The sequence below is a fragment of the Myotis brandtii genome, unplaced genomic scaffold (genome assembly GCF_000412655.1).
Source record: "Myotis brandtii unplaced genomic scaffold, ASM41265v1 scaffold10, whole genome shotgun sequence".
NCBI classification, from domain to species: domain Eukaryota; kingdom Metazoa; phylum Chordata; class Mammalia; order Chiroptera; family Vespertilionidae; genus Myotis; species Myotis brandtii.
The window spans coordinates 158,654-171,121 of record NW_005353325.1 but is presented as its reverse complement, the minus strand read 5'-3'; the positions used below and the strand labels follow the sequence as shown (position 1 = coordinate 171,121).

General features: G+C 38.3%; 1 protein-coding gene across 3 annotated transcripts in view; it reads left to right on the top strand.

Moving 5' to 3' along the window:
- The window catches only part of GNPDA2 (glucosamine-6-phosphate deaminase 2), a 28,082-nt gene extending 16,311 nt beyond the window's left edge, over positions 1 to 11,771 (top strand). For all 3 annotated transcript variants that reach the window (XM_014534245.1, XM_005853123.2, XM_005853122.2), the window contains 3 exons: positions 2,792 to 2,976; positions 4,061 to 4,235; positions 11,394 to 11,771. In XM_014534245.1, coding sequence (XP_014389731.1) covers positions 2,792 to 2,976; positions 4,061 to 4,235; positions 11,394 to 11,485 — 452 coding nt within the window. In that variant the 3' untranslated portion in view covers positions 11,486 to 11,771. The remainder of the gene's footprint in view (positions 1 to 2,791; positions 2,977 to 4,060; positions 4,236 to 11,393) is intronic.
- The last annotated feature ends 697 nt before the right edge of the window (positions 11,772 to 12,468 follow it).

Genomic DNA, 12,468 nt, shown 5'->3' with positions numbered 1-12,468 from the left:
GCATGGCTGCCGGCTGCCATCTTGGCTGACAGTTAATTTGCATAAGGATATGCTGATTAGCCAATGGGAAGGGTAGCGGTCGTACGCTAATTACCATGTTTCTCTTTTATTAGTGTAGATTTTCCATACAAATAACTGTAAACCTCCTTTTGCTTCACCCTGTACAATCCAGATGGAGGTTTTAGAGATGTTTCATAAAGGTTTTGATAGTTTAGTTTCAATTTAAAAACTGAATAAGAATTAGCCATGGTTTTTAGATTTCATGATTACTTTTAAGAAAGTTTTATAAAGCTTTGTAAAACATTATGAACATTTAAAAAAATACAATTTTATATTAGGAAGTTCAATTTCTGATAGTTATTCGTGGTCAGTAAAGGAATGTATTGACCCCTTTCCATCATGAACAATTGCTGATCATTTCAGTTTTGCTGTACACATTTGTATGACCCAAACCGCCAGTGAGACCACTAGTGTTGATCTTGGAGGACTTCCTATTTTTCCAGGAACTTCTTATTTTCTTGGTTCCATCCTTTCCACTTTATACATATTTAGAGAAATATAAATATTTGGGCAGATGTATACTTAAGAGATGAAACAGAACAGTTTTACAATCTAGAGAGACATGTGTATCTATAATTTAAAACTTGTGTTTACAAGCAGATACGTACTTATTAGTGAAAACAGTCCATACATATTAACCTCATGTAGGTCTGCCTTTATTTCTCCACATTAAAAATTCCTACTTTATGCTTTGGTAGTAGTATCACGTGCTTTCCAAGGTTTTCATTTCTTTTTTCTTCCTTCAAAACCAGGTTACTCTTTGTCATATTTTACTTTGTCAGAATTGTGTGTTAAGAGTCAGTAAAACACTCATATCTATCATTAAGTGTGCAGATTATAAATGTAACGGATATTTTGGCTCAGAGAACTGGTGGGTTTAATTTTTGATTGAGGATGCCAGAAATCTGACTAGTACATGTAAATGAAAATTGATTTATTATTTCATAGAAATATTCTTGATTTTATAAACAGATATACTTCCAATTTTCTTTAAATAAGGAATGTCATATCTTTCCCTAAATTTTAGAGACAGTCCTAGAATTAGAGCTGGCAGTAGATCTCCTTGAAACAGTATTTTCAAGTTGTGGTTGTCACCCACTATTAAGTCACGAAAGCAGTATAGTCAGTCACATGTAGTATTTCCCTGTTGTGTTTTGTGAAAGAAATGGAATGTTATTCAAAGTAGCTTGTATGGCTACTTTGAAAAGGTATTGTTTCATGCAGTTTTTGTTTTAGTTATATTTATGTGTGTATCTGTGTACTAGATTGCAGCATCGGATTATGTCTTATAAGAGGTTACAGTAATAAAAAGTTTGAGGAAAACTGCCCTAGATAATATCTTGTCTGGTCTAGAACTTTTATAAGTGAGGAAACTATACTACAGAGAGGAGAAGGTGGAGTTAATTGCCCCATCTAGACTAGAACCAAACAAGTTAAAGTATGAGTATAAAGACCACTTGGGTAGGAATCAGAACATTTAGATTTGAATCTTCTCATTAGTTACTAAATTGTTACTTTGAATAGGTCATATATTATCCTTCAGCATTTCCTTTTGAGTTTCCTTTTGAGCTTAAAAAAAGGTAGAGAGATGAGGGAAATAGGTATGCCTAATCTGTCTCACAAAATTATTAAATATATGTTGTTGAGATTATGCATGTGAAGTGCTTTATAAATATTGTTATCTATAATAATAAAAGCATAATATGCTAATTAGACAGGACAGCCAAACAACCTTCCAGACGTCATTCCGGACGTCCTTCTTGACCAAGCTGTGGGGGCTGAGGCAAAGGCTGTTAGGGGCGATCAGGCAGGCAGGCAGAGGGGTTGGGGGTGATCAGGGAGGCAGGCGAGCAGTTAGGAGCCAGTGGTCCTGGATTGGGAGAGGGATGTCCGACTGCTGGTTTAGACCTGATTTGGCAGGGTGATCGGGGCTCCGGCGCTGCCCGCATCCACCACTACCCACCCCCAGTTCCCTGTTCCCCATTGGGCGATCGGGGCCTGCGGGCTGAGGGCAGCTCCTGCGTTGAGCACCTGCCCCGATGGTCAGTGCGTGTCATAGCCAACCGGTCGTTCCGCTGTCCAATCAATTTGCATATTATGCTTTTATATATAGACTAGAGGCCCTGTGATGAAATTCGCTCTTCAATCTGGGACCCCTCGGGGGATGTCCGACTGCCGGTTTAGGTCCAATCCCAGCAGTCGGACATCCCTCTCACAATCCAGGACTGCTGGCTCCTAACTGCTCACCTGCCTGCCTGCCTGATTGCCCCTAACCGCTTCTGCCTGCCAGCCTGATCGCCCCCTAACTGCTCCCCTGCCGGCCTGATTGACACCTAACTGCTCCCCTGCCAGCCCGATCGCCCCCAACTGCCTTCCCCTGCCGGCCATCTTGTGACAACATGGAGGCAGCCATGTTGTGATGATGTGGGGGCAGCCATCTTTTGATGATGCAAGGGCATGAGGGTCAATTTGCATATTACCTCTATTATATAGGATACTTAATTTTACTGTTATTGGAATCATGCTAGTTTATTGCTAAGCATATGAAAAACATTTAAAGTTTTTGAGTCAAATACAGGAACAAATATTTTAATGCAGCATTAGAAATTCAGCTATCAAATAAACAAGGTAGGTGTGATTATAACTGTTTCTCAGTCTTAAAGGCTTTTTAATTTTGAGAGCCTTATTTACTTATCTCTATGTGTGTGTCTGTGTGTATTTCTTTTGAAAGGAATTGGTCCAGATGGTCATATCGCTTTCAATGAGCCAGGATCCAGTTTAGTATCAAGGACAAGATTAAAGACCCTAGCAATGGACACCATATTGGCAAATGCTAAATATTTTGATGGAGATTTATCAAAGGTGCCAACTATGGCTTTAACAGTTGGTGTGGGGACAGTGATGGATGCTAGAGAAGTAAGAATTAAATGTTCTTTAATGTTTTTTTCTTTGATATCAATATATACTGAAGGAATTATGGTGTCAATTTAGTGATATTTTGGTTGCATTCTGTCCACATTTTTACTGTTATCTAGCATTCAATAACTTCTGTCAGTCTCATTGCCATATTTGGAATTCAACTAAATTCTTTTTCCTTTTTATTGAATTTATGGGGGTGACACTGGTTAACAAAATTATACAGGTTCAGGTGCACAATTCTACAACACATCATCTATACACTGCATTGTGTATTCACCACCCCCAGTCCAGTCTCCTTCCATCCCCATTTATCCTCCCTCTATCCTCTTCCACTTTTCCTACCCTCCTTCCCCCCTGGCAGTCACTACACTGTTATTCATGCCCATGAGTATTTTTCTCTTGTTTGGTTCTGTCCCTCCACCCTCCCTACTCAACTCCCTCCCCAGCATCCCCCGGCCCCCAACAGCTGTCAGCCTCTCTTATCTATGAGTTTGTCTGTAACTTGCTTTTTAGTTCATTTTGTTCATTAGATTCCACATATGAGTGAAATCACATTGTACTTGTCTTTCTCTGACTTTAAACCTGGTTTTCTTTCAAGACACCTTTAGATAGCACATGTACAATGAGACAGTCTTCAGGCTTCTTGCTCTAGATTAGTTTTTCAAAGTAATATTTATTGCTTATCTGGACTAGAACAATTTGGTATATCATTCCTGGTTATATCCGTTCTTCGTTGACCTGTAATTCTGCTTTTGTAAAACAGCCCTTTTGTTTTCTCCCAGATTTTCTGCACGTCAGCCTTATATGATCATCAGTATTTAATGTTAATAATCATAGGCATTAAGATATATTCAATAATATTTTATAACAAGATGTTATTTTACCAGGATATATACTTTGTGTTTGCCTGTTACTTTATAGAATAGAAGTACCTTGTACTATGAAGAAATATGGAGCTGTTTATTTTTATTTTACCCTCCGAAGAATATTGGTGCTAAAGTCTTTGTTTAAAAAGAAAAATAGAGCCTCTCAGTCATGTGGGATATTTTAAGAATTAACAGTAATGTTCATGATTTTTCAGGTCATGATCCTCATAACAGGCGCCCACAAGGCATTTGCTCTCTACAAAGCAATAGAGGAAGGAGTCAATCACATGTGGACTGTTTCAGCTTTCCAGCAGCATCCCCGAACTATTTTTGTGTGTGATGAAGATGCTACCTTAGAATTAAGAGTTAAAACTGTGAAATACTTTAAAGGTGAGCATTTACATTTTAAAAGCAGAATGTGAGAATGTTCTGTTGTAGATGACTATTGAAATTTAATGTGATTGTAGAGTTACACTGTGGCCTATTAAAAACTGGCATGTGCTGACCCAGTAGCCAGTTCTTCCAAGGAATAGAAATGATATTCAAAGAATATCTCATGTCATGTAATAGCTTTCAGATAGTTTACTATTTTTTTCTATGAAGAGAATCTCTTCAATCTATATTTTCAATAAATAAGATTTTTCTTAAAATCCAAAATTTAATAAAAATTTACTTTCATATTGAATATACAAAATTAAATCAAACAAAGGAAATATGTGTGCTTTCTGGTTTTTATTTATCTGTCTCACCTCCCTCCCCAGGCTATGTTTAGAATCTAATCAGCAAGTAAGATGGGTTGCCCACTATCTCATTTAATTTTTACAATTTCAAACAAATTACTCTTTCATATTAAAGTTATAATGGTTAAGTATTAAACAGTATGGCATAAACTCCACAAGTTAGCAGGAGCTTGATTGCTCAGACTTCTGCATGTGTATTTTCCTCTTGTTTCTTACTGCAGTCTAGTTCAGGATTTCTTAAACCTTACCATACCAGGTTATATTTATAAACGCACATATGCTTGATGTAATAATTATAGAGATTTTCCAGAGAAATTTTGAGTACACTCAGTTTAGAAGCCATTCCCTGCTTTTCCAACTCCATATATAAATACACACACATAAAAAAGCTCTATAAATAGGTACTCTTTTTTTTTAATTGATTTCAGAGAGGAAGAGAGAGGGAGAGAGAGAAACATCAATGATAAGCGAGAATCATTGATCGGCTGTCTCCTGTATACCCCCTATTGGGGATCAAGCCCACAACCGGGGCATGTGCCCTGGATGAGAATCGAACCTGAGACCCTTCAGTCCACAAGCCGACGCTCTATCCACTGAGCCAAAGCAGCTAGGGATAAATAGGTACTCTTTATAAAGCAGCTGTATTTATATAGCTGATACAAAAATATTATGTAATTGGTTATACATGTAGGTGAATTATCCATAAAGTATGTAGTATGTGAATATAAACTTTATATTTTTACTCTAGTAACTGTGTTTATTTAACATGTATTAAAAAATTTATACCAATCAAACCAGTATTTCATGGATATCAAGGTTAAAGAAGTTACCATATTTTACTGCTTCATAGACACACTTTTTTCACTTTTATCTTGTCCACAATTGGAATGTATTTAAAATTGGTATCATATCACAGTTTATCTAGTAGCATTTTTTTTCTTAGTGGTACATAAAATAATTGTAAAAGTCTAATAGTTCAGCATTTCATATTCATGAAATATAATGAATTAACTTAAAAGTTTTTAAGTCAATTTAAAGGAAACTCATAACTTATAGTTCATGTAAATGTCTGAATATGTCAAAAATCTGGAAGGTGGCACAAATAAAAGTTTGGCAAACAGTTAAAATAGTCTAGTTTTTAAAACTAAAGTTTGATCATGTGGATATAGTTTTGTAATTTGCACTTATGTGTTGTGAAAGTTTTCCTATTTTACTAAAAATTCTTCAGAAGTATTTCTAATCTATATATATAAAAGACTAATATGAAAGTTATCTGCTCCGGAGTTCAACCAGGAGAGCAGGAGTTTGGTCGCTCACTATGATGTGCGCTGACCACCAGGGGGCGGTGCAGAACATGTTGGGCAACCAGCAGTGGCCGCAGGGCGCTGAGGGAGCGAGGGAAGGAGGAGGTAGGGAGGCCAGGCCTAGGGACCCTGCCCTGCACTAATTTCATGCACCAGGCCTCTAGTGGCTGTATAATAGTCAAGTAGACATTTCATAATTTACTTAATTATTTCCTTAGTGTGAAACACTTAGATTATTTCCAGTCATTTATTTTTTTATCAGGTAAATTATTAGTTTTTTACCAAGCTATAAGTATATCAAATAAACTGAAAAATTGTTAGCTTCTTAGTAATCCTATATAATAAAAGGCTAATATGCAAATTATCCCCTTGGGATTTCGACCAATCGGGAGTTCAACCGCTCGCTATGATGTGTGCTGACCACCAGAGGGCAGCGCAGAACAACAGAAGGCCCCGGCCAGCAGGTGGCAGCCAGGGAAAGGAAGGCCCCGATCGGCCCTGATCGCTGGCCAGGCCTAGGGACCCTACCCGTGCACAAAGTTCATGTACCGGGCCTCTATTTTGACAAATAAAAGCAGAGAATATCTGTGATGATTTGTGAATAAGACTGAGCTTTTGGATAGAGTCTTACCATATAGTTCCATGTAATCCTTCAGATTTCATCACAAATGTCAGATTACTTGAAAAAATTAATAATAGATTATCCACAGATTTTAATGACAGTTTTAAGGAGATTCATTTAACATTGCCATTTTTCTAGTACCAGCAATCCCCAGATAAACCCCTTGACTTGTCTAGTTTTGTCAATTTGGTTATCAGAAAGTTTTTACATTTTAGTGAAGTATTGAATAACAGCCATACCTAGATGACCAGGTGCTATTCTAATCACATTACACTTGATTTATCTCTCACAATTCTGTGAAGTGGGTACTCTTTAAATCACTTACCCAAGTCACACAGCTCATATGTGGGTGAGCTGGGTAACTGAAATCAGACTTATCTGCAGTCTAGGCTTCAGTCCACTGTTACAGTGCCTTAAAGAAGAGTAAGCTCTGGCTATGGTATGGTCTAAATTATATTGCTTCCAAAAAGGTATAAACATATGTGAAAGATAATTTAAAACAGAAGTACATGATTGTATGTATTTAGTTCTTTCAGTTCACTATCCAGATTCTAAGCTTTTCTGAAACATGTTGAAGTGTACAACTGTTGATGAGAGAATTGCTGCCTTGCCTCTTTGAGGACACTCATTTCCCCTTGGAGCTGTACATAGCTGAAGAGGTTCAGGCTATCAGCTCTGTCAGGATGCCTCCTCAATATGGAGGAAAGTGGAATTGAGATACTTTTCTGGGCTGTATATAGACCTCATCTTACAATAGGTGTTTTGATGTAGGGTAGAATAATTGTTATTCATGAACGTAGACATATAATAACTATAATTTATATTTGCCTTATCCTCATTGACTTATTGTATTACTTCAATATATACTGGAGGGTATGAATCGTACAGTTATCTCTAATTCTTCAAATCGCATTCACATCACTACCCTTTCTTCTGCCATCACCAGGAATCTTAAAGGGTTTTGATTATTTAGCTCCTGAAGAAAATGTAGATTAATATCTTTAAATAGTAAGAATCATCAGTAAAGTTTATTTTAATATATACCTTTTGAAAGATAAAAGTATATCACAGGAAAACAGTTTAGTGCTTAATTTATTTTTACTTTATTACTTTTTAAAATAATGTTTTATGTGCTTGAGGTAACGTTTTTAAGACATTATCATGAACTTTTTTTGTTCCATCTTGATTTTACATTTAAAAAAGCTAATTATCACCATCTCACTAAACCTTCAGAATTTTTCTTTTTTATTATTTTTTAAAATATATTTTTATTGATTTCAGAGAGGAAGGGAAGAGAGAAAGCATCAATGATGAGAGAGAATCATTGATCGGCTGCCTCCTGCACGATCCATACTCGGCATCAAGCCCACAACCCAGGCATTGAACTGGTTCATAGGTCAATGTTCAACCACTGAACCACGCCAGCTGAGCATATTTTTAAAAAAATATATTTTATTGATTTTTTTACAGAGAGGAAGAGAGATTGATAGTTAGAAACATCGATGAGAGAGAAACATCGATCAGCTGCCTCCTGTACATCCCCCACTGGGGATGTGCCCACAACCAAGGTACATGCCCCTGACCGAAATAGAACCTGGAACCCTTCAATCCGCAGGCTGACACTCTATCCACCGAGCTAAACCGGCTAGGGCCTGAGCATATTTCTTATTATTTTTTTTAAAGAGCAGTTTACTGATTTTGATTTTTAGACAGGAAAGGAGAGGGAGAAACATCCATGTGAGATCATAACATCAATTGTTGGCTACCTCCTACTTGCCCTCTACTGGAGATTAAGCCCACAACCTAGGCATGTGCCCTGACTGGGAATGGAATCCACAATGTTTTGGTGCACAGAAAGATGCCCAACTGAGCCACACCAGCCAGGGCCTTCATAGACTTTTAAAAATAAATGTTTATTGTACTTTTCACTATGTGCAATGACCTTTATAGGCCCAGGACGTAAGGCAGTGAATATATGGTCCTGGACCTAGTTTCTAGTTGGAAATATGGTAGAAAATCCTATTATCTAAGAATGAAAACTGCCTTTAAGAAAGTGAAGTGGCATGAATATTTTAAGTTGACCTTTAGGCTAAGACCTAATAAACAAAAGGGAGACAGTCATACTTCTCTTAAGGAGAAGAGCATTCCAGGCTGAATCAAGTATACAAATCTTGCACTAGAACCAAGTTTAGCTTTTCTAGGGTAACAGCAACAAACCTAGGGATGAGTATAGCATAAAAGTGGGAAAGTGAGAGGACATGAGGTCAGATGGGTAAAGACAACAGAATAAAATCTAATTTATTTTGCAAGTGGTCAGAGCAATTGGAGAATTTTAAATAGGGAAATGCAATAATCCAGTTTCTGTTTTAAAAAGGCTAGGTTGCCTACTGTGCAGAAACTATTATGGGATGGGGTAAATGAGTCAAAGTAGGGAATTGTAAGTAACTGATTTAGATTTGAAGAGTGGCTTCAACTAGGGTAGTAGTGGGGAGATGAACTGTGGCTCATCTATACTAATAAAAGGGTAATATGCTAATTAGACCGATGTCCTTCTGGACAAAGCCATGGTGGTGGGGGGCCGAGGCAGAGGCGGTTAGGGGCAATCAGGCCAGCAGGAGAGGGCAGTTAGGGGCCATCAGGTTGGCAGGGGAGGGCAGTTAGGGACGATCAGGTTGGCAGGGGAGGGCAGTTAGGGGCCATCAGGCCGGTTGAGAGGGGGCAGTTAGGGGCCATCAGGCCGGCAAGGGGGGGGCAGTTAGGGGCTATCAGACTGGCCAGGGAGCAGTTAGGGGGCGATCAGGCCAGCAGGGTAGCAGTTAGGGGGTGATCAGCCTGGTAGGCAGAGGCGGTTAGGGGCAATCAGATTGGCAGGGGAATAGTTAGGGACATCAGGCCGGCAGGCAGAGGTGGTTAGGAGCCAGTGGTCCCAGATTGCGAGAGGGATGCCTGAGAGGTCCTGGATTAGAGAGGGTGCAGGCTGGGCTAGGGACCACCCCCCCCTGCACAAATTTCATGCACTGGGCCTCAAAAGCCCAGTGACCATAACAGTGGAATGACCAGAATGACTGGTTGCTATGATGCACACTGATCACCAGGGGGCCAATGCTCAATGCAGGAGCTGCCCCCTGGTGGTCAGTGCGCTCCCACAGTGGGAGCGCCACTCAGCCAGAACCCAGGCTCACAGCTGGCGAGCACAGCAGCCATGGCAGGAGCCTCTCCTGCCTCCACGGCAGCACCAAGGAGCGGCGAGCCAAGCGGTAAGGAGCGAGCAGGCGGCCAGTTAGGAGCGAGGGGTCCCGGATTACAGGATGGCACAGGCCGGGCTGAGGGACCCTCCTGCCCCCTACATGAATTTTGTGCATCGGACCTCTAGTTGGGGATCTATTTTGAAAGTACAGACAGCCCTTCACTTTGACTTAATGGTGCAAGAAGAGTGATAGGCATTCAGGAGAAACTGTACCTTGAGTTCTGATCTTGTTCTGGGCTACTTATACTCAGTAAAATACTCTTGTGATGTAGGGCAGCCCAGTCTGCCATGTGATCATGAGGGTAAACAACCCATCCTCTGGGGTAGTTTAAGTGCATTTTCAATTTAAAATATTTTCAACTTATGAGTTTAATGAGGAATAACGTCATCATAGGTCAAGGAGCATATGTAGTGCAAACTGGTCTTGCTGCTGAATTTAAAAAGGAAAGAGAAAAACTATATTGTAGTGGTCTGGCTTTAGCAGCTCATTGAAATATAACACCATATATCGAGACTTGCAAAGAAATGGTTTGGAAGGGAACAAATGGGTCTGGACCTTGTTAAATTTAATCTGCTGATTAGACACTGAAGTAGGCTGTTGAGCAGTTAGCAGTCTGTCATCTTGAGATGAACTAATGAATTTTCTGTCTTCTCTCCTTTTAAGACTCTTCGCTTCTGGTTTTTCTCCTACTGCACGAACACTTCAGTGTTCTTTGCATGTTCCTGTCTTTGCTTATTTCTTAAAAGCAGGTCATCCTCACCGTTTACACTTTAGAGTGCTTTTGCAGCTTTTCAAACAAGGTCCAGCTACCTACTAACCAAGTAGTACCCTGTCTCCCCAACCCAATAATACCATTTCCTGAGAAAACTGTATTGAGACCCTTTGCCCAGCCTTTGTTCTTAATTGAAACATTTAATTCATTCCTTTAACTTCCAAAATATAAAATCTTTAGTTCACTAATTGGGACAATTTTTTTTGTTTCCCCCAAAGATATACAGTATGTGTGTATTAAGACATTAATAACTGGGAGATATTTCCCAAGAAGCTTTAAGAAGAATAATTTATAAGCACACCAATTTAAGATGAAATTTAAACCTACTTGGAAATTAGTATTTAATATAGGTTCTCTTCTGTATTGTTTTAGCTAACCCTCCTTGGTGTGGCTTGTAATCAACTCCTATTGTAAATATACATGTCAAAACAGTGGAAATTAATTTGCCAGATTAATGGATATACAGTATTCTACTGAGGAATTAAAGCTGCCTTAGGAAACACAGTTCTGAGCCCTTCTTTGGAGTCTGGTAAAGGAAATGAGCAAGGATTGAACTCAAAACTTACATGTAATTAACATGTATTAACCAAGTCAGTATTAAAAATCTCATTTTGTCATACCGAAGCTCTGAACACACGAACTGCTCCTACTTCTGGTTACTCCAAAAGAACTTGTACAAATTCTAGTTCTAGATTCATAAATATTATAAATTGGTATTTAGTAGGTAGTTAAAACTAAACATTTTGAAATGTCTCTATTTGTATTTTATATCAGATGGAAACCTATATACTTATAAAATATTTTGTTTTCTAATGTATAGTTCAAAATTTAAAAAATTAGAACTGTGCTTTTTTTCTTTAAGGTTTAATGCATGTGCACAATAAACTTGTGGATCCACTGTACAGTATGAAAGAAGGAACTGAAGGAGATTGGAGCAAAATTCTGCTTGAATGAACAGAACTTCTATAACATGAATTTGCAGCTATGCAATATTATAAAACACGGGAATTTTTGAAGTTGTCACTTTTGAAGTCCAATATCTATGTTAAACATTCCATATTTAGAATGTGTCCATTTTATACTAGGGTTAGAAGTAGTTGGGTCATAATCAGCTATTTATTTGAAGCCACATAGCCGCTCTATAAAACAGCACAGAAATGAAATGACTGTTTAAACATTTAAAAAGTCTTTAAAAGAATATTTTTATTGATTTCAGAGAGGAAGGGACAGAGAGAGATAAAAACATCAATGATGAGAGAGAATTATTGATTGGCTGCCTCCTGCAGGTTCCACACTGGGGATCAAGTCCGAAACTCAGGCATGTGCTCTGACCTGGAATCGAACCGTGAATTCCTGGTTCATAGGTCAACACTCAACCACTGAGCCACGCCCGCTAGCCTAAAAAGTCTTTTTAAAGGTGAAGATTTTGTACATAAGTACATTCACATGACTCCAGTGGCATTGTTAGATTTTATTTTTTAATCACATGAAGACACAACTATCACTGCAAACCTTTACTTGTGAAATGCTATCTTACATTTTTCTGTGCATTACACAAGCTTTCTGCACGTGGTTGCCTTAGTCACCTTCCTGCAGTAGCATCTGGACATCAAAAGTCCTGCTATATATTGTAGGTACAGAAAATCTAAAGAGAAGACAGTGCCTAAAAGTACATATACGTCCTTATGGAAAGTATGTATAAGAGCATGATTTTTGTGCACCTTTTTTACAAATGTGCTCTTGTTTTTATTTAATGACTTGGGTTCATGCTTTTAATGTAAGTATTTTAGCAATTATGAGCTTTATACCTACACTGACACACTTAAGGAAATTATTTTAAAGAAAATTTTCTGATTGTTAAACTTCATAAATGATTAGCTTTATTCCTTCATATGTCTAAAAGGATAATATAATGGTGTGTATATGTATGTGTATAT